Source organism: Sebastes fasciatus, chromosome 10, assembly GCF_043250625.1.
Source record: "Sebastes fasciatus isolate fSebFas1 chromosome 10, fSebFas1.pri, whole genome shotgun sequence".
In the NCBI taxonomy this organism is placed as follows: Eukaryota; Metazoa; Chordata; class Actinopteri; order Perciformes; family Sebastidae; genus Sebastes; species Sebastes fasciatus.
The window spans coordinates 746,063-773,892 of record NC_133804.1 but is presented as its reverse complement, the minus strand read 5'-3'; the positions used below and the strand labels follow the sequence as shown (position 1 = coordinate 773,892).

Here is a 27,830-nt window from a genome sequence, read left to right as displayed (position 1 = left end):
ATCCAGGGAAGAGGAGAGACAGTTATTGTAGTGACTCACCAGTTCAGCAGGGGAGGAGGATGGGGGAGGACTGGGGGAGGAGTTAATAAAGGTGATGAGATCTGTGGGGTTGATGCGTTTAATGTTTCTGAAGGAGATGGTCCGTTGCTCTTTTATTTTAGATAGGGGGGCGTGGACCTCAAATAAGATGACTTAGTTGTCAGAGATGGGGAGGTCAGCATCAGTGAGGTTATGAGGGCTGATACCAGTGCAGTAGATTAAATCAAGTATGTGACCTTTGTTATGGGTTGGGAAGTTGACATATTGTGTGATATTGAGACATTCAAGGAGTGAGGTGAAATCATTTGTAAAACCAATGGAAGAGTTGTCAATGTGGATGTTGAAGTCACCCAAAAGGATGACAGGAGGGGACATGGCACACACAGATGTTAATAGTGGTGATAGTTTAGTGAGAAAGAGGGCAGAGGGCTTTGGTGGTCTGTAGATGGTGATAATGATGATGGGTGTGGAGCCTGTGAGTTTTATAGCTAAACATTCAAAAGTGGAATGATGGGGGACAGTGACTGTACAGACTTTGATGCTCTCACGATAGAGCACAGCAAGACCACCCCCCCTCCCTGAAGCACGGGGTTTACTAGTGTATTTAAAACCAGGTTGGACAGCTTCATTGAGCTGGGAGAAATCATTTGGCTGTTGCCAGGTCTCAGTGAGGCATAAAAAGTCCAGTTTGTTGTCCATTATAAACTCATTGACCAGCAAACCCTTGCTAGTGAGGGATCTGATGTTAAAAAGAGCCAGTTTTAAACAGACAATTGGTGCATAGGTGGCTGCTTTGTGCAGGGGGGACAACACACTGTGATTGACAGGACGGGTGGCAGTGCGAGGGGGGCGGGGCTCAGTGGACCAGAAGGAGGGAATGCTCGTGTTGTTGTTGTTGTTGTTGTTGTTGTTGTTGTTGTTGTTGTTGTGCTTGGTGAACTGAAAGTTCCGACGTGATCCACGATGCACATATCTGGGTCGTTTGAGGATGTCACGATGAAAAAGCAGAGCTGGACGGATCGTGTAGTGGGATCGGAGAGACAACAGCTCCGTTGCAGAGTATTTCAGCGGCAGGGTGGCGCTTGTGACAGTGAAACACAGAGTGATCCAGATGAGGAGTTTGATGACCAACATGATGGTGTTGAGAGCTCTAAAACACTATAATCCAACAGTTTTGTAATCCAGATGATGATGATGATGAGGCCACGAAGCCAGCCAGGTAGATGTGGAGCGGTCTTCTCCCCCTGGCGAGAAGACCAAAACACACCGCCGGGACGTGCAGCAGGTTAGCAGGTTAGCAGGTTAGCCGGTTAGCAGGTTAGCAGGTTAGCCGGTTAGCAGGTTAGCCGGTGGGCGAGACCAAGCACTGTGCTGTAAACCACAGGAATCACTTGGAACCCTGGAGAGCAGGCAGGATAGGCAGCAGACAGCTTCGATGAGGCGTGTGCCAGATCAGGGAATCCAGCCACAGTGAGCACAGAGGAGACCCGACAGTCCCATACAGGTGAGCCCTTTTACCGGCGAAATTAGCTCCAGGCTACCGAGTGTAAAGTTAAACACAGTAGCGCCAAACACACAGGGACAACCAGACTGTTGAACTACTTCAGCAAAGAAGCAGACAATCTAAGCAGTATGCAACAGACGAGTTGAAGCAAAACAATCAAATAAACAAACAAATCACGGAGGAGGCGCGGCAGCAGCTTGCCAGCGGTCCCTCTCTCAGTGTTTACCAATCCAGGCTGTGATTGGTCGCTTCCTGATACCATTGAGGAGCGGGACAATGTTGAATATGTTTCAACAAAAGACATCTGAAATGGCCACATAGCCAGCTAGCCTTACCAAACCTTGCTTGTCTTATCCTTATTACTGCTTCAGCTGCAGAACCTTGACTAACAGTTGAACTGGTATCACTGGGCTGCTCTCTGCTGCCAGTGCCTTCGACGGTTTACTTTTTTAAACAGAGTTTATTTATACATTTTGCTAATACAACTCTTACAATCCATTGCACAAACATGTTTGGACTGGTATATATCCCACCCACCCCCCACCCCCACCCATGACAATACCCAGAGGGCACTCAAAAAAAAAAAAAAAAAAAGTGTACAAAAATGAATAGAAATAAATAGATAAATAAATAAATAAAAAATAAATAAATAAACATAAATCATGATAAATTGATAGAGTTCTAGGACATTACACCCCACCATTTAGGGCACTTTTCCTTTGAAATATTCCTGGTCAAATATCCATATAAACTGGAATAACAAAGTTTGGAAACTTGTGTTTGGTGGATTATTTCTCTGTTGTTACAATGCTAATTGGCATTGTATTTTACATCGTTGGAAAGCCTGTTTATTTACCTTCGCAATGATGTCCAACTTGTAAGGATCATGCATTTGTGGGATGAGCAGCACAGCTGATTATGTGGGTAGCGCCCAAGAAAAAATTGCCAAAATGCTCTAAACAGTGTATTCTCATAAGGCTACCAGGAAGCCTGCAATGACTGCCCTTCACCGTCAGGCCCGTTTGCCCTGGTGTCGACAACACAGACAATGGAACCTGAACATGTGGGGGAATGTCATGTTCAGTGATGAGTCCAGGTTCTGTCTGCCAAAGTTGGATGGCAGGGTCAAAGTATGGAGACGACGCTTAGAACGCTATGCTGATTGTAGCACCGATGGAGTAACAGCTTTTGGTGGGGGCTGTGTCATGGTGTGGGGCGGCATCTCCCTCACTGGCAAAACAAGGCTTGTCATCATTGAAGGCCATCTCAATGCAGGGAGATATCGGGATGAGATTCTGCAGCCAGTGGCGATCCCATATCTCCACAATCTGGCACCTAACTTCATCCTCCAAGATGACAACGCTCACCCCCACAGAGCCAGGGTTATCACAGACTACCTCCACAATGTGGGAGTAGAGAGAATGGAACGGCCTGCCAAGAGTCCACACCTCAACCCAATTCAACATGTGGGATCAGGTTAGGCATGCTGTACGTGTTAGAGTGACCAACACAACCTCGTTGGCTGACCTGCAACGAATCCTGGTTGAGGAATGGAACGCCATCCCACAGCAACGTGTGACCAGGTTGGTGACCAGCATGAGGAGGAGGTGCCAGGCTGTTGTGGCTGCGTATGGATCTTCCACCGCTACTGAGGCTCCTGATGGTGTATTAAATGAATAAAGTGTAAAATAGCCAATATGTCTTGTTTGTTCCTTGTTACTGATAGAGAGTTCAATCATCCAATCCACCAAACAACTCAAAACAAGAGTCAACACCAACAGGAGAATACACTGTTTACCATTGACGGAGCATTTTGTCAAATTTTTCTTGGGCGCTACCTACATAATCAGCTGCGCTGCTCATCCCACAAATGCATGATCCTTACAAGTGGGACATCATTGCGAAGGTAAATAAACAGGCTTTCCAACGATGTAAAATACAATGACCATTAGCATTGTAACAACAGAGAAATAATCCACCAAACACAAGTTTCCAAACTTTGTTTTTCCAGTATATATACACATCAAATCAAATCAAATCAATTTATTTTTGTATAGCGTCAAATCACAACAGAAGTTATCTCAAGACGCTTTATATGTAGAGCAGGTCTATGACCGTACACATATACAGTATATACATACACACACATACATACCTACACACACATACATCAAACTTTAATCAGCCACAAAGTTATCTGAGTCTAAAGAGTCAACGCGACAAAGAAAAGACTGCCAGATCAATGAAAACTTCTCGGCTGACCCTTTGATAGTATACCTAATTTTCTCCAACTTAATAAAATATAACATGTCTCTGAGCCATTGTGCAAATGTTGGAGGGTTGCAATCCTTCCATCTAATCAAAATTTGTCGTCTGGCCACCAGCGTAGCAAAAGATAGAAGGTTTAGTTTATTGTTGTTTAACGTAAATTTTTTTATGGTACCACCCCAAACAAAGCAAGACAGGCTGATGGTTCTAAGAATTTGTCTGTAGTTTTGGAAAGCATATTGAAAATTAATTGCCAAAAATTAGATAATTTAGGACAATCCCAAAACATGTGAATTAGAGTGGCCTGGTTCTGCTTGCAGCGGTCACACATGGGGTCTATATCGGATTTGAATTGGGATAGTTTAACTTTGGTCCAGTGCAGTCGGTGGAAAATTTTAAACTGCACGACAGTATGTCTCATACATATGGAAGATGAGTAAATTCCCCTCATCATCTTTGACCAGATAGTATCTGAAATGTCAATACCAAGGTCCCCCTCCCACTGATTTTTAAGGGAGTTAAGACTTGTCATATTTTCTCTCATTAATAAGGAATATATGTCACCTATCTTTCCCTTTCTGGATGATGTGATGTCATTGATTGAGTCTAGGAGCGTGTCTAGCGGCTGTGTAGGGAATTGAATGATATTTGAAGACATGAAGCTGCGAATTTGTAGGTATCTGAAAAAGTGTAACCTGGGAATATTGAATTTCTGAACAATCTGCTCAAAAGAGGCAAATGAGCCATTTATGAACATGTCTTTAAATGAACAAATCCCATTTCTCTGCCAACCACTGAATAAGGCATCCGTCAAAGGTGGCAGGAATGCATGGTTATTTACAATGGGAGCCAGTATTGAAAATTTACAGATCTCGAAGGATTGTCTGAATTGTTTCCAAATTTTTAAAGAATGAATAACAACTGGGTTAGAAGTATATTCGTAATAGGCTCTGAGTATGGCAGGCTAGAGTAATAAGGCGAGTAATGAGGTGTTCTTACAAGAGTCTCTCTCTAGTATTAGCCAGTCAGGCACAGCTGTTACTTCAGTTCCTTCCATCCAATAGGAAATAAATTTGATATTTGCTGCCCAATAGTAGAACTGAAAGTTTGGCAGACTAAGCCCTCCCTGCTGCCGAGGTCTCTGTAGTATAGCTTTGCGTATACGTGGATTCTTCTTACTCCAAATGAAAGAAGAAAGCTTTCTATCCAGGGAAATGAAAAATGTTTTAGTTAAGAAGACTGGTATAGACTGAAACATATAAAGAAGTTTAGGCAATAAGTTCATCTTTATAGCGTTAATTCTACCTGCCAGAGATAAGGGTAGCAGATCCCAACGATTAATATCCTCCTTGAGAGAGGACAGGAAAGGAGGGAAATTTGCTGAGAAGAGGTCTTTAAAATTGTATGTGACCCACACACCAAGATATTTAATTTTGTCCATGCACACTTTAAACGGCACAGTACGAATAAACAGGGAGTCTCTTGCTGCCAAAGTTATGGGCATCAATTCACTTTTTTGTGTATTTACTTTATAGCCAGAAACTTTGCCAAATTCAATTAAGAGATTAAGAGCTACAGGAAGAGAAGAGGGTGGGTCAGACAGATAGAGTAGCATATCGTCTGCGTATAGCGAGACGTTATGTTCCAACCCTGCCCTTGTAATACCTTTAATATCCTTATTGCCACGCAAATCTATAGCCAACAGCTCAATCGTAATCACAGAAAGAAGGGGGGACAGAGGACACCCGTGTCTTGTCCCTCGTGTTAGTTGAAAAGGAGGTGATATATTATTATTAGTACGCACTGCTGCCATTGGTGAACTATATAGAATTTTAATCCACGACAAAAAATTTGGTCCAAATCCGAATCTCTCGAGTACAAAATAAATAGTCCCACTCCACCCGATCAAAAGCCTTTTCGGCATCCAGAGATATCACCACTTACGGTTCGTCGGGTGCTCACCATAAATTATATCGTATAAGCGCCTGATGTTGAAAGAGGACAGTCGATTTTTTACAAAGCCCGTCTGGTCAGGCGAGATTATGGTTGGGAGGACTGTTTCAAGACGGCGAGCAATCATTTTTGCCAGGATTTTGCTGTCCACATTGATCAAGGAAATAGGACGGTAGGAACCACATTCCTGTTGATTTTTGCCTTTTTTCAGAATAAGTGATATGGTCTTCAAAGCCTTTCGCTCCTTTGTGGAGCATAGGCCGTTGACCACAGTCCGCCAGAGTCTTTTGTCCTGGGCTTTCCTCTCCAGTTGTTTCCATGTCAGCCCGCTCTGTGTGATGTCCGTGTCAAGGTCCCTGCGCCAGGTGTTCTTGGGCCGGCCTCTCCTTCTTTTGCCTTGTGGGTTCCATCTAAGGGCCTGCCTGGTGATGCTGGTACCGGGTTTCCGGAGTGTATGGCCAATCCATCCCCATCTCCTTCTCCTGATCTCTTCTTCAACAGGTTTTTGACCTGTTCTTTGCCAAAGATCATTGTTACTGATGGTATCCGGCCAGTGGATGTTTAAGATGCGCCTCAGGCAGTTTTTTATGAATGTTTGTACTTTTGTTGTTGTGGTCTTTGTTGTCCTCCACGTCTCTGAACCATAGAGGAGTATTGGTTTAATGTTGGAGTTGAAGAGTCTGAGCTTTGTCCGCCGGCTGATTTCTTTGGAGCTCCAGATGTTCTTTAGTTGTATGAATGAAGCCCTTGCCTTGCCGATTCTGGCTCTGACATCTGCATCCGTTCCGCCCTGTTTATTGATGACACTACCGAGGTATGTAAAGGCTTCTACTTCTTCCAGTGCTGTTCCCTCCAAGGTCACTGAGTCTTCACTAGTTGTGTTGACCTTGAGGACTTTACTTTTTCCTTTATGGATGTTGAGGCCTATTTGTGATGATGTGTCTGCCAGTATTGTTGTCTTTTCTTGCATCTGTTGTCGGCTGTGAGACAGCAAAGCCAGGTCATCAGCAAAGTCTAAGTCGTCTAGCTGTGTTGTGAGTGTCCACTGGATCCCGTTTCTCCTCTGTGCTGTTGTGGTCTTCATTATCCAATCGATAACCGTGAGGAAGAGGAAAGGGGACAGTAGACAGCCTTGCCTGACGCCGGTCTTCACTTGGAAGCTTCTGGTGAGCTGTCCTCCATGGATAACTCTGCAGGTCATCCCTGCGTAAGAGTTCCTGATTATGTTGACCATTTTTTCTGGAATGCCATGGTATCGAAGTAGTTTCCAGAGGATGCTTCTGTCAATGCTGTCAAATGCCTTCTCATAGTCTATGAAGTTGATGTATAGCGGAGAATTCCATTCCAATGACTGTTCAACTATGATGCGGAGAGTTGCGATCTTGTCGTAATGTTTCAGGCAGTGAGCCAGCTGACAGGGAGTCGTTATATACAGAGTTTAAAACTGGAGCCAATTGATTTGAAAATTTCTTAAAGAATTCCGATGGATACCCGCCTGGGCCAGGGGATTTTCCACATTGCATACTCCTGATGGCCATCTCAATTTCTCCAATTGAAAACGGAGACTCTAGCTCGGCAGCTGTCATATGAGGGATCTCAACACTTTGAAGAAATGATTTAATCAAGTAATTCAATTCAATTCAATTTATTTTTGTATAGCGTCAAATCACAACAGAAGTTATCTCAAGACGCTTTATATATAGAGCAGGTCTATGACCGTACACCATAGTTTAGAAACCCAACAGTATCCACCAAGCGCACTGTGGCCAGGAAAAACTCCCCGATTACTGGGAAGAAACCTGGAGCAGAACCGGGCGCAGGGCGGGCGGCCATCTGCCGATCAGTAATCATCTCTCAACGATTCAGATGTATACAAGTTATGATAAAACCTCAAAAAGCGTGAGTTAATGTCAGAGTGATCTATACAGACCATTCCAGACTCATTCCGGATCTCAGGGATTGCCTGCCTTGCTGCTTTTTGGCAAAGTTGGTGTGCAAGGATCCTCCCTGTTTTATCACCATGCTCGTAGTAGTCATCAATTCATTAGCACGAAAATTTCTGGTTTTCCGTAGATGTGCGTTATAAGAAATAATTTGGCCCCTCAAATATGCCTTAAGTCAGGGGTGCACACACTTTTTCAGCATGCGAGCTACTTATAAAATGACCAAGTCAAAATGATCTACCTACTATAAAAATGCAAAACATATATTTATTTATAAATATATTGAGTATTCTTTATATGTACAATATATGTTGGTGTACCTTGCATAACTGCATGAACCCATATTGTACAATATAACTCTGTACATTTTTTGTCATTACCTTACTCTGATGACTTGCACTGAATGGAATCAGCCAGGGATGCATAGTCCGGACAGTAGCTGCTGATAGCCAGCCTCAAGCACACTTCCAAATGATCATCAGTCAAGGTGGAACGGCATTTGGACTTAATAATCTTCATGTGGGAAAAGGCTGACTCGCATAAATAAGTGGAGCCGAATAATGCAGTCAAGGAGGTAGCACATTTCCTCATGTTGAGGTACTTTTCCTCTGTGAGTAAGTTCCAGAACTGTCCATGAGCCCTGGACTGAATGTCAGCTTGTAGTGTCAAAATCTCATCCTCCATTCCAGATGAGTTCAGGTGAAACAGTGTTGCAATTTGTTGGCTGACGTCTATTTTAAAAAAAAAAAAAAAAAAAAAAAAAATTATTTTTATTTTTTTAAATGCCATGCGATCTACCCACACTACCTTCGCGATCGACCGGTAGATCGCGATCGACGTATTGGGCACCCCTGCCTTAAGTGCTTCCCATACTGTTGATGATGACATCATTGGTGTTTGATTAATTTCTAGAAAAAAATCAATCTGTGATGAGATCAAATCTGAAAATGTTTTATCTGAAAGTAAAAGTGGGTTGAGTCGCCATGGTCTGTAAGCGTTTTTTGAGGTTGGTAGATTAAGCTTCAGTTTAAGGGGAGCATGATCAGAGATTAAAATCGCATGGTAGTCACATTCCTGCACCAGAGGGAGAAGATTCTTATCCATTAAGATATGATCAATGCGTGAAAATGTTTTGTGGACAGCTGAAAAGAAGGAATACTTGCGAGCAGTAGGATTGAGAGCATGCCAAACATCAACTATCCCATAGGTATCAAGAAACAGCTGAATTGAAAGGGCAGCTTTAGAAGTTGGTGTAGTTTTGGCAGCGCTACGGTCTAGACTAGGGGATATCACGCAGTTCATGTCTCCACCTATCAACAAATGATGTTCGTTTAAATCAGGTAATCGGGAGAAGAAATTAGTGAAGAAAGCAGCGTCGTCCCAATTAGGGGCATAGACACTAGCTAAGATAACTGGGGTGTTATATAATTTGCCTGTAACAATCACATATCGGCCCATTGGGTCTGCACAAATCTGGGAAGAAATAAAAGGTACATGCTTTCTAATAAGGACTGCTGCTCCTCTTGACTTACACTGAGATTTTGAATGATAAACTTCACCAACCCATCTAGTATGCAAACGTGAATGGTCAGATACTGTATATTCAGATGAGTTTCCTGAAGGAAAGCAATATCAACCTTTAACTGATGCAAATGTGTCAGGACTCTCTTGCGTTTCACATGATGGTTCATCCCCTTAACATTCCAGCTCACAAAAGAAATTGGGCACGTAGCCATCATTCCTAAAGTCACATTCTGTGCCATGGCCAGAGATAATGAGTATATCTAGTGACGAATAATAATTTGCATGTTATGCCCCTATCGTTGCTCAAGTAAAAAAAGAAATAAATAATATAACATATGATGTAAGCCAAATGAAAAAATAAACCCAAGTACAGAAAACCCTTTAAGTCCCTCATTTCCCTTCCCTTCTCACCCATCCTAGCTGGGTTGAACCTTCTTCCCAAAGTAACAATATCCACACTATGTGCTTGTATTGGGGAAACTACTAAACTAGAAGCTAAACTCAACAAAACATGAAAACTTCTGGGCGTAGATATCAATATAAAATAAAATAACCCTCAATAAGGTTTCAACTAACTCACTTTAACCTTCCATTTATTTATATGTGAACTCACATCAAGAGGTTACATACTGCAAATGTATAAAGATAACATACCAATTGTAGAAAGCAAATAATTTAGGCCTACATACGGACCTTGACATTAACCTGATATTGGCTTAACACTATACCCAGAGTAGATAGGCAAACAGGCTGGTATAGATTATATCAAGTTAAATTGGGTGAAAATGAACATAAGCAACCTCCTAATGCTTTAAATAATTTCCCAACTAACTTATTTTAATTCACCATGGTTTAAACAAAGAAAAAAAAATACCTCACATCAGGAAGTTAGATATATCTGCAATTGCTATCTAAATATTGCACACTACTGTATAATATAACAAATGAAAATCAACAGTGTACATTAACAGGCTTATAGGCTACTGACATTAGCTTGACATCATCACGTCGCTTACCCAGACAGGCTGGTTTGAGATTATGTCAAGTCAGTTTGGACAACCTTCAGTTAGAAATAATAGCCTCCTTCCATGAGAGCCAGTCATTAACGGGGATCAGCCGCTTGTTTTGTAATGTTTTTCGTGATGTATTTCTGAGCTTCATCGGGCGACGTAAACATCTTCTCCACTCCGTTGTAGCTAATACGAAGTCGCGCCAGGTAGTATGCCAAAGCGAAGTCCCTCGACCCCCCGCAGCTGCTGTGTGATGCCGTTGTATGCTGCTCGTGCTCGTGCTAGTAGACGGAGATGGTTAGGTCGTTCACCGTCACTCGTTCACCGTTCCCTGGCAAGGCGCAGGATGTTGGAGTAGTCCTGGAAGTAATGAAAGCGGGCCACTATGGCTCTAGCGGGGGCCTCACATTTGTCCTCTAGGGCAGCCACCTGGCTTGAAAGTTGTTGCAGTTTGCTGTAAAACGGCGACGTCATCTGAACATCCAGAAAGTCCCCTTGTTTCCAATATGTGCCACCTCGGCTTTTATAGCAACTTTAAAGTTACACAGTTCTGTTTTGGTAGATTGTATCTCTAATTTAATAGCAGACATTTCACTTTCAAGCACAGACCGAACCTCGTCCTTGAAAATAGCCGTAAAATCCGCTCGCAGCGATGACAGCAGCTCATTCTTAAAGGCCATGATTTCAGCTGGGCTTACCGCTGCTGGAGCTGGAGCTGGAGCTGGCTCACCTGAGTTGGTAGTCTTTACAGGCCCGGTTGTTGCAGTGTTAGTATTACGACCTTCGTTGCTTCTTAGAGCCATGGTTTCTTTCTCCATTTGTTTAGTGAGCAAGTTGGGTGAAAGACTGTGGGTGTTTTTGTCTGTATTACTCTGCAACACGCTGCCTACTTCATCGCCTGCTCACTAGCGCCCCCCCTCCAAATGAATCATTTTAAAACATTTGGTTGCATCAGGACCGAGGGACTTCAGCCTCTTGTCTCTCAGCTGTTCAGCACCACCTTTATCATTTTTCCTCTTTCTGTTTGTCCATCCTGCTCCACTCCTCTAGTCAGAAAATATGAAGTAAGGGATAATGTACAGCGACCGGCCAGCTGTACATTATCCCGCTTATTATACGGCTACTTACTGAAGAAATCAATATTTTGACACAAAAATGGACGGCCAGAGTCCAACATCAGAGTTGTGCCCATAGCAACGGTCTGTTATACGTCGCAACGGTCTGTTATACGTCGCAACGGTCTGTTATACATAGCAACAGTCTGTTATACGTAGCAACGGTCTGTTATGCGTAGCAACAGTCTGTTATACGTTATATCATTGAGCAAAGATTCCATAATAACCTTTCAGCATATTACAATTCAAGTGTTCTGAGAGAAAACTAGACTTCTGCCACACTTCAGTCAATACCACTCTCCAATGACACGGTGAGCAGAAGAATTATTGACATGAGTGATGACATCGAATGCCAACTTCTGGAAGGAATAAAGGCGAGCCCATACTTTGCCATACAGCTGGACGAGTCGACTGACGTGAGCAATGCCGCTTTATTGTTAGTTTTTGTAAGATACTGCAAGGACAGTAATCTTCACGAGGATCTATTGTTTTCCAAGGAGCTTCCAACAAGAACAACGGCAGATAATGTAATGCGCTGCCTTCGCTGCCTTTTTCACCGAAAAAGGTCTTGATTGGAAATACTGTACAGGTGTTTGCACAGACGGCGCTGCATCAATGACGGGAAGACATCGTGGTGTTGTAAAACAGATCCAGGAGAGGGCGCCAGACGCCAAGTGGACGCACTGTTTCTTACATCGGGAAAGTCTAGCTACAAAGCAGATGTCACCAGAACTGCATGAAGTCATGAACGTGGCTGTGAAAACTGTTAACTATATTAAGAAAAATGCACTCAACTCAAGGTGTTTTGCTGCTTTGTGTGAAAGACTTGATGCAGATCATTTGCAGCTGTTGTACCACAGTGAAGTAAGGTGGCTTTCAAGGGGACATGTGCTTAATCGCCTTTTTGAACTGAGAGAAGAAATGCACACATTTCTGGAAGAGCAGCACTCCCCTCTTGCTGAGCATTACACTGATGGTAACTTTTGTGCAAAACTGGCCTACTTATCAGATATATTTGACCAGTTAAATCAGCTCAATATATCAATGCAAGGCAGAAACAGCACAGTGTTTTTGGTTTCAGACAAAATTGAGGGCTTCAAGAAAAAACTTATTCTGTGGAACAGAAGAGTCAAGGAGGGACGATTTGACGTGTTTTCACTCCTCAGTGAAACTTTGTAAGCCACTCCTCATGTCAACATATCCAGTGTTATAACCCAGCATTTGACTCAGTTGTCGGGAAAGTTTACAGACTACTTCCCAGAAGATGCACGAGATGGAAACCTTTGAATTTTGGACCCTTTCTCTGTGGATCCTGCTTCAGAAGACATAGCTCTCTCCACTGTGTTGGAAAATGAACTGATGGAACTATCAGCAGACAGCAGCCTGAAGCTTCAGCTCACACAAGTAGACCCTGCTTCATTCTGGATACTGGCTGCCAGTCAATATCCCTCTCTGTCAAAACGGGCAATCAAATTTCTGTTGCCTTTCACCACCACCTATTTATGTGAGTCAGGGTTTTCCATCGTGACTGTCACAAAATCAAAGGCAAGGAACAAACTGAAAGCAACCTTGAATGCTACTCTGCGTGTCAGCCTCTCACCCATCCCACCACGACTTGATCTCATTATTTCCCAGAGGCAAGCCCAAGTGTCTCACTGAGGGTAAGCAGAATATGTATTTTGGTCATTACAGCTGACAGTGGCATAACACATATCTACATCCCAGTTTATTATTTGTTGTATAAACATGTTAGGTTTTTTACTCATTTATTTGGGAAGGTGGTCCTCGGAAATGTTTTGACAATCACAAGTGGGCCTTCAGTTGCAAAAGGTTGAGAACCCCTGCTTTAGAACATCTACTCCGACCAAACGGTGAAACTAGGCAGTGCTTTAAGAGTCTGAGTGTCTGTATTTTGGCTACATGGTTTATTATAGACTTATTATAGGAGCTGAGGTTGAACTTCCAAAATTTTAAAGAAAACTCACACCCTTGCCAAAATGTATACGCATTAACACAGCCAAAATGATCGACAAATTAAAAATCAGAAAGCCAAAAATGTCTCTAGTGATGCACAAGGGTTGAGCGGGGGCTGGGATTATTTAAAATATGTGTAGTTAGGGTTGCAGTTGTCAAACAGCCCGATGGGAAAACTCCAGATGGCCAGTCCGTCATAGGTGCTTCACCTTCCACCGCAACCTGTTTACAACTGCTATTTAGTATAAGTTCAACTACTTGAACTGCTGTCACTGTTTCCATACTAAATGACACTATTTACAGTGCACACACTTCAACAACGATTTTGTCAAGTCGTGATGATTTTGGACGTGCTGACGTGCTTGCAGTAAGCATATTGCCTCATTTCCGGTTGCCTGTCTTTCTGTGTGCTGCTGTGTTCTGTAGCTGCTCTAGCACATCCAGGGCAATATAGTTATATACTCTTCATTACAGCGGCTAATTACCCGCTACATTTATACCTACACTAGTTCTGCTTAAGCACTCATAACTCGCGCCTTTTTAGAGACTTAACCACACATATTCAGCTCGGCTAACGCTAGCTGGGCTATCGTACTGTAGCATAACAGTAGCTTAGCAGTAGCTTAGCCGTTAGCGATGGCTTCTCTCTCTCCCTCTCCTGCTCTCTCCTGCTCTCTCTCCCTCTCCTGCTCTCCTGTTCTCTCTCCCTCTCCTCCTTCTCCTGCTCTCTCCTGCTCTGTGTCTCATGTTTAGTTATTCCTCTGCCTCCTTTAGAGCTAATGGTACATGTATTAAGTGTAGTGCACTCGCTGCATTGGAGGCGAGGGTTAGCGAGTTAGAAGCCCGGTTCTGCACTTTATCTCTAGCTTCTTCTGTAGTTAGCCAGCCCCTAGCCGGTGCGGACCGGCCAAGCGTAGCTTCTGCTAGCCGTCCCCCAGCAACCCCCGAGCAGCCGGGAGGCTGGGTGACTGCCCGAAGGACGCGTAGTCGTACCCTGAAGCCCACGGTTAACCACCAACCACTTCACGTTTCTAACAGATATTCCCCACTCAGCGACACACCCGCTGAGAAACCAACTCTGGTTATCGGAAGCTCTATTTTGAGGAACGTGAAGTTAGCGAAGCCAGCTGCCATAGTTAACTACATCCCGGGGGCCAGAGCGGGCGACATTGAATCATATTTTAGACTGCTGGCTAAGGTAAATACAGTAAGATTGTTATTCACGTCGGCGGTAATGACACCCGGTTACGTCGATCGGGGGTCACTAACGTTAATGTGGAGTCGGTGTGTGCATACGCAAAGACAATGTGGAACTCTTTCTGGGGAATTCCTGGTCTGATTAGGAGAGACGGCATTCATCCTACTTTGGATGGTGCGGCTCTCTTATCCAGAAATCTGACCAAGATTGTTAGTGGAACAAATCCATGACAAACCAGAGGTCATTCCAGGACAAACCAGAGGTCATTCCAGGACGAGACTACAGTCTTACACATTTCTCTGCGCTTCCACTAGAGCAGTTACCCACCCATAGCTTAACCCCAAACCTAACTGAGACTGTGTCTGCCCCACCTAAATTAATTAGATCAAAAGTAAACAGAAGAGGAGTTAAACATAACAATCTAATAAAATCTAACACTAGCACTGCAATAAAGCAACAAAACAGGAGAATTAAATGTGGACTCTTAAATATCAGATCTCTGTCATCTAAAGCTCTACTAGTAAATGATTTAATATCAGATAATCACATTAATTTATTTTGTCTTACTGAAACCTGGCTGTGTCATGAAGAATATGTCAGCCTAAACGAATCCACTCCCCCGAGTCATATTAATACTCACATTCCTCTAGACACCAGCCGAGGAGGTGGAGTTGCAGCCATCTTCGACTCAAGCCTATTAATAAACCCTAAAACTAAACTAAATTATAACTCATTTGAAAGCCTTGTTCTTAGTCTTTCACACCCAACCTGGAAAACACGACAGCCAATCTTATTTGTTATAGTGTACCGCGCTCCAGGCCCATATTCTGAATTTCTATCTGAATTCTCAGAGTTTCTATCAAGCCTAGTCCTGAAAACAGATAAAGTCATTATAGTAGGTGATTTTAATATTCATGTGGACGTTGCTAATGATAGCCTCAGTACTGCGTTTATCTCTTTATTAGATTCAATTGGTTTCTCGCAGAACGTGCATAAACCCACTCACCGCTTTAACCACACCCTCGACCTCGTTATGTCTTATGGTGTTGAAATTGATCATTTAATTGTTTTTCCACAGAACTCTCTTTTGTCAGACCATTATTTAATCACTTTTGAATTCTTATTACTAGACTATACACCATTAGATAAAAGTGTGTACACTAGATGTCTATCCGATAGTGTTGTAGCTAAATTTAAGGAAGTGATTCCATCAGCATTAAATTCAATACCATGTCTCAATATAACAGAGGACTCGTATGCTAACTTTAGCCCCACCCATTGATCATCTTGTAGATAGTGCTACAGACTCACTGCGAGTCACACTTAATTCTGTTGCCCCTCTAAAAAAGAAGTTAATAAAACAAAGGAAGTCAGCTCCATGGTATAACCCTCAAACACGCAAATTAAAGCAAGCATCGAGGAAACTGGAAAGGATATGGCGTTCCACCAAACAGGAAGAATCTCATTTAGTCTGGCAAGATAGTCTTAAAACATATAGGAAGGCTCTCCGTGATGCCAGAGCAGCCCATTACTCATCATTAATAGAGACAAATAAGAACAACACCAGGTTTCTATTCAGCACTGTAGCCAGGCTGACAGAGAGCCGCAGCTCTATTGAGCCATGTATTCCTACAACCCTCAGTAGTAGTGACTTCATGAGTTTCTTTAATGATAAAATCATAACTATTAGAGGGAAAATTAATCACCTCCTACCGTCAACTGTTACCGATTTATCCTCAAACTTAGGAACCTTAGAAACAGCTGTACAACCTGATATATATTTAGACTGCTTTTCTCCCATCGACCTCCACAAACTGACTTCACTGATCTCTTCATCTAAATCATCTACCTGTCTCCTAGACCCCATCCCAACTAGACTGCTTAAAGAAGTTTTACCTTTAGTTAGCACCTCTTTACTGGATATGATCAATGTGTCTTTACTAACAGGCTATGTACCACAGTCCTTTAAAGTAGCTGTAATTAAACCTCTTCTTAAAAAGCCCACTCTCGATCCAGAGGTCCTAGCCAACTATAGACCTATATCTAACCTTTACCTCCAAAATACTCGAGAAAGTAGTTGCCAGTCAGCTGTGTGACTTTCTACAGAACAATCATTTATTCGAGGATTATCAGTCAGGATTTAGAGTGCACCATAGCACAGAGACAGCACTAGTGAAAATTACAAATGACCTTCTAATGGCATCGGACAAAGGACTTGTCTCTGTACTTGTCTTGCTAGATCTTAGTGCTGCTTTCGACACCATTGACCATCACATCCTATTACAAAGACTGGGACATTTAATTGGCATTAAAGGAACTGCACTAAGTTGGTTTAAGTCCTATTTATCAGATCGATCCCAGATTGTACATGTCAACGATGAGTCCTCCATGCACGCCAAAGTTAGTGACGGAGTTCCACAGGGTTCTGTACTTGGACCAATTCTATTTACCTTATATATGCTTCCCTTAGGCAATGTTATCAGAAAACACTCCATAAACTTTCATTGTTATGCAGATGATACCCAATTATATCTATTGATCAAGCCAGATGAAACAAACCAGTTAACCAAACTTCAAGCATGCCTTAAGGACATAAAAACCTGGATGACCTGCAATTTCCTGATGTTAAACTCAGACAAAACTGAAGTTATTGTACTTGGCCCTGAGCACCTCCGAAACAAATTATCTAATGATAATAATATAATACATTTTATTTATTTATTTATTTATTTTTTTTTAGTGGCGCCTTTCTGGACACCCAAGGACACCTTACAAAAATCTGTTAAAACATAGACAGATAAAAAACAATATAAAAACCACAGGACATGACAGAGACATATTTGTACAAACACATAGGATGGGTGATGATGAGTTCTAGAGAGAGTAGGCCAGTTTAAACAGGTGGGTTTTCAGGAGGGATTTGAAGGATGTGATATTGTCAGACTGCCGGATGTGTGGGGGGAGTGAGTTCCATAACCTGGGAGCAGAGCAGCTGAATGCCCTGGCTCCCATGGTGCTGAGGCGTGAGGGGGGGGTGGTCAGAAGTCCGGCTGATGATGAACGGAGTGAACGGGAGGGAGTGTACTCCTGGAGGAGGTCTGTGAGGTAGGTGGGGGCGAGGTTATGGAGGGCTTTGTAGGTGAGCAGAAGGTTTTTGTAGTCGATCCGGGATTTAACAGGGAGCCAGTGCAGCTGGATGAGGATGGGGGTGATGTGGTCGGAGGATTTGGTGCGGGTGATGATCTGGGCGGCAGAGTTCTGAATGATTTGGAGTCTGTTGAGTAGTTTGATGGGAATGCCAGAGAGGACAGCGTTGCAATAGTCGATCCGGGATGTAACAAAAGCGTGAACCAGGATTTCAGTGCTGGAGTGGGACAGGGATGGACGGAGTCTAGAGATGTTGCGGAGGTGGAAGAAGGCAGTCCGGGTGATGTTTTTTATGTGAGATGAAAAAGAGAGTGTGCTGTCCAGGGTGACCCCAAGAGATATAGTTACTCTAGATGGCATTGCCCTGGCCTCCAGCACCCCCGTAAGGAATCTGGGAGTTATCTTCGATCAGGATATGTCCTTTAACTCCCACATAAAACAAACATCAAGGACTGCCTTCTTTCATCTACGTAACATTGCAAAGATCAGGCACATCCTGTCTCAAAATGATGCAGAAAAATGAGTCCATGCATTTGTTACCTCTAGACACGATTACTGCAATTCCTTATTATCAGGCTGCTCCAATAAGTCTCTTAAGACTCTCCAGTTGATCCAGAATGCTGCAGCACGTGTACTGACAAGAACTAGAAAAAGAGATCATATTACTCCTGTATTAGCTTCTCTACACTGGCTCCCTGTAAAATCCAGAATAGAATCTAAAATCGTCCTTCTCACCTACAAAGCGCTAAACGGTCAGGCCCCATCATATCTTATAGAGCTCATAGTACCCTATTGCCCCACTAGAGCACTGCGCTCCCAGAATGCAGGGTTACTTGAGGTTCCTAGAGTCTCCAAAAGTAGAATGGGAGCCAGAGCCTTCAGCTATCAAGCTCCTCTTCTGTGGAACCAGCTCCAAGTTTCAGTCCGGGAGGCAGACACCGTCTCTACATTTAAGAGTAGGCTAAAGACTTTCCTCTTTGATAACGCTTATAGTTAGGGCTGTCTTTGACCAGCCCCTAGTTAAGCTGCTATAGGCCTAGACTGCCGGGGGACTTCCTATGACACACTGAGCTCCTTTCTCCTTCTGTATATATTCATGTCCCATTCATTGTTACTAACTTCATTCCTTCCCGGGAGTCCTTGTGCCTCCTTGTCTCGCAGGTAACCATGGAGCGGGGTCACACCTGGAGCGAGGTTATACCTGGAGCGAGGTCATACCTGGAGAGAGGTTATACCTGGAGCAGGGGTACACTTGGAGCGGGGTTTCACCTGGATCTGGATGTCTCCGGTATTGTGGCTGCATCTGCTACCGCGTCCGGTGCCTGCTTGACACCAACTGCTACCATCATTAATTAACTACGTCTGTACGAGGGACTACCAAGGCTAACGAGGGACTACCAAGGCTTAGTGACAAAGTGGCAGCCTGGAGAATGACACTTCTCGGTCACTGCCAAAGACATCAAGAACTCCCAGCAAGCATGCTGATGCTGCGGGAACCAACGCACGGGCATCGATCACAGGGACGTCCCACACCAACATACATGGACGTACTGAGGAGAGATGCTGGACAGTGCTGGCGAGCTAGCCAGATGTATGGAGGACTGAGACAGCTGAAAGCTCCGCTTGAAAGCCCGTCTGAGGACGACCCAATGACATCAATTCCGATAGTTGTATTATCACTCTTTTACATCAACTACTATTGGTTTTGTGTTATTAGTCCTACTTGTATTAGTTATTACAGCTGCTGGGCTATAATTGTGGTTGCTTCCCTCCCTCTCTCTCTCTGTCTCTCTCTCTCTCTCTCTTCCTTCCCCCAACCGGTCAGATGGCCGCCCACCCAGAGCCCGGTTCTGCTCCAGGTTTCTTCCCAGTAATCGGGGAGTTTTTCCTGGCCACAGTGCGCTTGGTAGATCCTGTTGGGTCTCTAAACTATGGTGTACGGTCTAAGACCTGCTCTATATATAAAGCGTCTTGAGATAACTTCTGTTGTGATTTGACGCTATAAAAAAATAAATTGAATTGAAAAATGTTATTGAACTATCTCAATTCTTAGTTCAACTGACATTTCAACTGCTTTCAACAATTAACATTTGTAATCCAGCACACTAACATGTTCTAGTTGACTACTCAGCACCAGACACATGCATACAGAACTTCCTTTTATGAGAGCATGCTTTTGCCAGTTTTGGAAAACAATGATCACAGAGGACGCCGCGGCTCGGCTATTTTTTCCGCTTGCAGCATGGTTTACAGCAACGATAGACATTGAAAATGATCCTTTGACAGTATATTGACATCATACCAGCAACATTACTACAGTTTCAATGTCTAGACATCGGTAGAATATGTCACACACATGCAACACAACTCAAAACTTCCTGTTTCTGATTCAAAATAAAAACCCTCTTCTTTTTTTTCCAGTGGACAGAATTCCTTCATTTGTTAACACAAGGCTTTTATTCTGAAATATGTGCATGACAGTGTTGCAGAAAAAACAGTGACTTGCACGGCTCCATAAATGAATAGTACCGGCTTTTAATCAGATTATTTTCATTATTTACTAATTACCACATGCTTCTCAACCTTTTTTCTGTCTAAAATAAATATAAATGACATTTACAATGAAATGAAATGGTCATTTTAAAAGGCAAACAAGAGATGCAGCAGTTCAACGAGACAGCCGCCATGCACTGCTCATGCGACCGTAAGTCTCTCACAACACCTGTCAGCATTAGCAAACAGGAACAACCACAATGTGACCAACCTGCCTGAGGAATGTGACAAGGAGGGAGTCCACACAAGATATTTACCTGAAACAAAGGTAATTTATTAAAACTAAGGGACAATGGCATATGGAAATCAGAAATATCAGCAATGCACGGACGTGTGGCATGTGTGCTGTTGATGGTGGAAACCAAAAGAAAAGGATGTAAGGTGGGCGGTAGCTGTCCGAAGAGAGAGACAGAGGGCACATTGGCCAGCTTTTATATCCTGGAAGAATGTCTCTTTTCTCTTTTCTTTTTGCAGTCACATGATCTCCTCTGCTGATAATGAAGCCACAAAAGTGGAGTACAATAGCAATTGAATAAGACTAGACCAGCTGTATAACCTTTCAGGCCTTGCAGCTCATTTGAAGCACATACCTTGATAGAGAACCTATGAAACTCGTAAGGTTCCTGGTTAGATAAAAAGAGAAAGGAAGCAACAGTTTCAGCTTTGGTGTCACTCTTTGGTCCTGACCTCATTAAAAGCAGAAGGAGGAAGCTGTGCAGAGAGCACATTTAGGGCTCAGATTATGTCTGGGGGGAACATAGGTACTCTGAGGGTGGAGGCAGCTCAGGGAGGAGCATTTCTTGGTTGCTCTTACAGTATTTTACAATTGAACAGTTTTCAATGTGCAAAACTCTTTATGACCTTTAAACCCCGAACTCTTTGCTTATATACTGTAGTACAACATGCAAATCACAAAATCAGGCCTCAAAACACAGATACCTGATATTAGCACAAGCTTCAATGCTTCTTACTGTGCATAGAGCTCACTGAATCAATGCAATATACTGTATGTCTGCCAACATTTCTCCTCATTGTGATATTATATGATTATATTTTAACAACATTACCTTCGTCAGCTATTGCTACAGAATTGCTAATTACTACATCCCCACTGCTCTACATGTCAAATGTATGGTGAAAAAGGAGAAATAACTTCTTTTAGATCTGATAACTGTCACAGTGCTGCAGTGTAAGGCGTGTTTTGTTACAATAGTGTAAAGTGCACTAAACTATAACTGTAGCTCACTGTATTCTAGATGTAACGTCCTGAATAAAAAACAACTTTGTGGCTGATACAGAACAGAAACAGTAGACGGATGCAGTGAACAACAACCACAGTCATCTAGTATGAACATAACATTAGATGGAGGTTAGACACAGGAAATTACATCATCAATCTATGTGCTAATACCATGGGTAGACCTAAAGTAAGTCTTTCTTTTATGTTTCATGTTAAAGAGAAAATAAAACGTTCAACCAAGTTGAACGTCAGAGACTGAGGACACAGGACAGAAGAAAACAATACAGGGGACACTATTGTTTTGTTCCTGGATGTAAAGATGAGTTTTACAATGTTAAAACCAAGTTTCTGTCTCCCCATCTCCGGTCCTCTCCCCTCTCTGATCACCTGTCTCTGACTCTCCATATCCCATCCTCTCCCCTCTCTGATCACCTGTCTGTCTCTCCATCTCACGTCCTCTCCTCTCTCTGATCACCTGTCTCTGTCTCCCCATCTCCCGTCCTCTCCTCTCTCTGATCACCTGTCTGTCTCACCATCTCCCGTCCTCTCCTCTCTTTGATCACCTGTCTCTGTCTCTCCATCTCCCGTCCTCTCCTCTCTCTGATTACCTGTCTCTGTCTCACCATCTCCTGTCCTCTCCTCTCTCTGATCACCTGTCTCTGTCTCTCCATCTCCCGTCCTCTCCTCTCTCTGATCACCTGTCTCTGTCTCTCCATATCCCATCCTCTCCCCTCTCTGATCACCTGTCTCTGTCTCTCCATCTCACGTCCTCTCCTATCTCTGATCACCTGTCTCTGTCTCCCCATCTCCCGTCCTCTCCTCTCTCTGATCACCTGTCTCTGTCTCTCCATTTCCGGTCCTCTCCCCTCTCTGATCACCTGTCTCTGTCTCCCCATCTCCCGTCCTCTCCCCTCTCTGATCACCTGTCTCTGTCTCTCCATGTCCCGTCCTCTCCCGTCTCTGATCACCTGTCTCTGTCTCTCCATGTCCCGTCCTCTCCTCTCTTTGATCACCCGTCTCTGTCTCTCAATGTCCCGTCCTCTCCTCTCTCTGATCACCCGTCTCTGTCTCTCCATGTCCCGTCCTCTACTCTCTCTGATCACCGGTCTCTGTCTCTCCATGTCCCGTCCTCTCCTCTGTCTCTGTCTGTCTCTGTCTGTGTCTCTCCATCTCCGGTCCTCTCCCTTATCTGATCACCTGTCTCTGTTTCTCCATTTCCTGTCCTCTCCCCTCTCTGTTCACCTGTCTCTGTCTCTCCATCTCCCGTCCTCTCCTCTCTCTGATCACCTGTCTCCCCATCTCCTGTCCTTTCCCCTCTCTGATCACCTGTTTGTCTCCCCATCTCCTGTCCTCTCCCCTCTCTGATCACCTGTCCGTGTCTCTCCATCTCCCGTCCTCTGCCCTCTGTGATCACCTGTCTCTGTCTCTCCATCTCCTGTCCTGTCCCCTCTCTGATCACCTGTCTCTGTCTCTCCATCTCCTGTCCTGTCCCCTCTCTGATCACCTGTCTCTGTCTCTCCATCTCCTGTCCTCTCCCCTCAGATAGTGTTGTACAAACAGCATCAGGTGTGGAGCTAGCCACAGCATGTAAACCCTCTAGAACAGGGGTGTCAAACATACGGCCCCAGGGCCAGAACTGGCCCGCCAAAGGGTCCAATCCGGCCTACTGGATGACTTTTCACATTGATAGATAGATAGATAGATAGATAGATGATAAGTCAGAATAATGACCTTTCACACCAAAACTATGAGATACTAGTAATAATTATCATAGGAAGTCATAATTATGAGAATTAAGTTTAACTTGACTTGACTTAAACTCGGGGAGTCAAACATGAAAGATACGACTCAAAGTTATGAATCTTAAATGTCAAAAGAATGAGATTTTAATTTTTCAAGTCACAATTTTGAGATATTTTGTCACATTAATGACTTTTTATAAAAATTAAGTCCAGATTTTAAGATAAAAAAAGTCCGAATTTTTACATAGTAAGCCAAAGTTATTGATATTTAGTCAAAAGTATAACTTCATAAAGTCAGAATTAATCATTAATTACAGTTTTGCAATAAAATGCACTTCTATTCCTATTTCGGGGTGGATTTTTCATTAATTGTGGACGTTTTCAGGATGTACTTGTACTTCTTTACACTAACAGGAAGGGAAAATGTTGAGGTGTTGTTATTCCAGCGTGCTTCTAGGCACACTGGTCTATAATCCGACGCGTTTATTTTCTTAATATTCTGACTTCTTCCGCCTAAAACGTTGCCACGCTACTCCTCCCGCAGCGTTGCCAGCACATGTACAAAAAATACATCAAAACGTGCGGAATGATCGGGAATCGTGTGCTATGACCTGACTAAGAGATTTGCGCAGCGGTTTCTGGAAAATCGCACGATAGCGCGATTATTTGCTCCATAGGAATGCATTGAAAATCGAAGTGAAGAGTGCTCAAAAACACTCCTCTTTGGGGCCATACAGAGTCGCCATACTTTAACGTAGAAACATGATTAAAAGTTTAAACGGGTCACGAGCTTTGAGACTTTATTTGGTCAAATGGAAATTTTTTGATAGCTGGCAAGGTTTTCACGAAATCGCAGTTTACGTTTTGTGAAATTTTCCGACCGTTTAAGATTTTATAATGGGTGTGTATTGCGTGGGTCGTTAAACGCTAGAGTGTGTGACATCACCGCTAGAGTGCGGGAAAGCTTTGAAATCTTTTGAAAATGTTCCGAACAAATTGCTCTGTAGCCCACAATTGTCACTCTTCATAGATAATTTGTTCATCAAATTGTAGGAAATGTTGTGCCGGTCGCAGTCATGTAGCCATGGAATCAGTCGGACTTACACATTTTGCGATAAATGCCTGAAAGTGAGAGCAACTCCAGGCTCGGCTCCCATAGGGGCCCATATTAAATTTCACAGAATTGTATGGATCAGAGAAAAAAGTTACTACTTTTCGAAACTGCCGCCGAAGTCACATTTTTGACACTACAGATCCAAATGTCGCACCATTTGTTCATCAGAGACTCCTAACTGGTCTCATGAACAATCTAAGCAATAGGAGTCACGGTTTCTGTCGTTTTATGACATGTACTTCTCTGGTTAACTCCTATTATAAACTGCCTCATTGAGGGTGCATAGCACAGCAAAGTGTGATTGCTGCTAGACAGCTGATTCACATTAGCCAATCAGAGCAGGCTGACTAACACACGCATTTTAACTATGTAACTCTTATTAGCTAATAGGCCTACAGTTATAAGAGGAGCGAAGCTCTCTTTCCACTGTTCCAACAATCACAAACTCTGGTTTTGGTCAAAATAAACCCTTAATTCATAGCATCAAAACATAGATATTCAGTTCAGTTCAGTTTTTTACCCCAGGAGTACTCATCAAACAAATCGATAGAGGATCTCTGTTCACTTTGTTCAGTTCACTTATTTCGAGAAGAGTGAGTGATTATATACAGGGCGCCTGTCTGTCCCCAGAGGGAAAAATAAGTCCAAAAGCCCTTGTCCTATCATCCCCCTTCTTATAACCTCACTATGGTCCTCAGACGCCCCCCAGCACCAGGCACACTGGTCAAAATGTCTTGCGAAATGTTCTAGTTTACAGGTTACTATGCAGTGGTTTTACTGGTCCGGCCCACTTGGCATCAAACTGGACTGTACGTGGCCCATTAACTAAACTGTTCTAGAACATCTACAGTAAATGTGTCTGTGTGGGTTCAATACAGTTTAACAGCTATAAACCGGCGACTGGTCCAAACAAGCTAATCAATGTACTAATTTCTGAGTGTTTTCATGGAAACAGACAGTCAATGAAGGCTACATTCAAGTTGTGTTCCAGACCAACAAGTTACTACGGTCACACTGACAGCTCACCTCCATCACTGGGAACCCGTTTAATCCAGGCAACCGACGCGACACACGCGAAGAGCAGCAGACATCCAGCTCTGAAGGAGTAGAGCCTCATCTCATCTCTCAGTGGCGTGCCCTCCGGGGCCGTCCGGGTCCCAGCGGGCAGCAGGTGGAGGTGGCGGTCCGTCCGGGTCCCTCCGGGTCCGTCCGGGTCCCAGCGGGCAGCAGGTGGAGGTGAGCGGCTCTGGTAAAGTACTGTAGAGCTGTGGAGCTTTGGGACACTACCTGTCTTCACAAATGAAACAACACTAAAGCACGCCTGTCTGTCTCTACGGGGAAAGGTGTGAACTGTGTCATGAAGGACATCTCATTTCAATATGCTGGAACGCTGACAGCGAGGAGACAGAGACCTCTGCTGGTGGACGGAGACAACCTCGTCCTGTCAGACACCACCAGGAACACACAGGACACCAGATAGAAACTCAGAATACACATTGCAGAATAGCAAAGGGACAAGATCTCAGTTTTCATCTCAGTTTTATGAGGAGTAACGTTAACGGTAACGGTAACGTTAGGGATGGCGTTAACGTTATGTTCGTAGTCCGTTACACATTTTCAGTACATTTAAACGATGACTAACTAAACATTTGAATGAAAGTTACATTATATAAATAAACCGGCTTCCTGTGTGGACTGCTACTCTTTGTCCCCATTAATAGCATAATAGCCAATATTTAGCTGTTTAAACACAATACAACAAAACACCGGACACATAGGTTAGATCAAATTGTATTAAATTTTCCCTGCTGTCATCAGGGGATGTAGCTCAGTGGTAGAGCGCATGCTTTGCATGTATGAGGCCCCGGGTTCAATCCCCGGCATCTCCACGTTTTCACATTTTCACCCTGTCATTTGAAATGATGCGTTCCCAGTGGACCTTTTTCACTACCAGCAACTCACCAACGACCAACCGGATTTAATGATAAATATCCCGTCTGCTCTGTATGTATTTGACTGCATTAGCTCACTAGCATAAATTCTTATGAGTTCTATATAAATTATGGTGATTAATTTTTCAAGAGGACACAGTTTCAAATAATCTTGTTGGTGTCACAATATAGATTATACACAAAGTCTACCTCATGGTCTACCTCATGGTTGGTCTACCTCATGGTCCACCTCATGGTCTATGGAGCTAACACATGGGATCATGGTTTGGAAGCAAATCGGTAGTTCAACCTTCAAAATAAAAGCGGAGAAAGCAACATAATATAAAGCTAAAAGTAAAGTAATGTTTATAGTTTGTTTTTGTTTAAAGTAAGAAACAAGGTTATTACAACGAAAATGATTGATGCACGCCCAACCCCACTGGTGGACTTCAAAACCACTCCTAAAGAAGAAAAATTAGTTTCAGAGACTTTGTTTCCTGCATTCTAGTGACTTTCAAAGAATCAAAATAGCAAAATAAGTATAGCACTGCAGCATTTTTATCTTAAATACTTTTTCATCTTTCTTTTAATTCTCAGTATTTAAATTTAATTCTCTCCATTTCTCTCCCTCTCTCAGTGAAAGCCCATTCACAACAAATTTCTAATGGCTTGCGCTGCGCCACGACAGCTATTCACTGCATCGGCCACCTTGGGCGCTGTGTGTTGTGATGTGCGCTGAACTCAGTGGCGAACGTAGCTCAAACCACATTGTGTTGCTAACAGCTCTTTTCTGCCTGGAAACAATATTTGGTGTGGCTGTATTGTGGAAACAGTAAGGCTTATACACGCTTTACAGTGCCAGAAACAGGTTGTGATGATGAAAAGGAAAAAAGGTTTGTTGTTTGTGGACTTCGGAAAGGTTTATGACCGTGTCCCCCGGGGAGTCCTGTGGGGGGTACTGCGGAAATATGGGATACCGGGGTCATTGTTACGAGCCACCCTGTCCTTGTATAACCAAAGTGAGAGCTGCGTCCGTATACCCGGCACAAAGTCAAACACGTTTCCAGTGGGTGTTGGCCTCCGCCAGGGTTGTCCCTTGTCACCGATCCTGTTTGTGATTTTCCTGGAGAGGATCTCAAGGCCCACACAGGGGGAGGAGAGTGTCCGGTTCAGGGACCTCAGGGCTGCGTCTCTGCTCTTTGCAGATGATGTGGTTCTGTTGGCTTCATCAGACCATGACCTTCAGCAGCACTGGGACGGTTTGTAGCCGAGTGAAGCGGTCAGGATGAGAGTCAGCACCTCCAAGTCTGAGGCCATGGTTCTCTGCCGGAAACTGGTGGACCGCACCCTCCAGGTTGGGAGTGGGTCTTTGCCCCAAGCGAGGGAGTTTAAGTATCGCGGGGTCTTGTTCACCAGTGAGGGTAAAATGGAGCGGGAGGTGGACAGGCGGTTTCGGTGCGGCATCAGCAGTTATGCAGGCGCTGTACCGGACCGTTGTGGTGAAGAAGGAGCTGAGCCGAAATGCAGTGGAAGTGCAAATAGACTAGAGCCGCTGCTCCTTCCCCTCTAAAGGGG

General features: G+C 43.6%; 1 protein-coding gene and 1 non-coding gene across 3 annotated transcripts in view; one reads left to right on the top strand and one right to left on the bottom strand.

Annotated features, from left to right (window-relative positions):
- Window positions 1-25,596, bottom strand: part of LOC141774890 (alpha-1,3-mannosyl-glycoprotein 4-beta-N-acetylglucosaminyltransferase A) — a 79,164-nt gene extending 53,568 nt beyond the window's left edge. The window contains exon 1 of one of the 2 annotated variants that reach the window (XM_074647695.1): window positions 25,351-25,596. In XM_074647695.1, coding sequence (XP_074503796.1) covers window positions 25,351-25,441 — 91 coding nt within the window. In that variant the 5' untranslated portion in view covers window positions 25,442-25,596. The remainder of the gene's footprint in view (window positions 1-25,350) is intronic. The other variant, XM_074647694.1, reaches the window with a different exon arrangement.
- Window positions 25,597-26,141: 545 nt separating this feature from the next.
- trnaa-ugc (transfer RNA alanine (anticodon UGC)) lies at window positions 26,142-26,213 on the top strand. Its single transcript has one exon. It is a non-coding gene; the product is annotated as a tRNA-Ala (tRNA).
- Window positions 26,214-27,830: the final 1,617 nt, after the last annotated feature.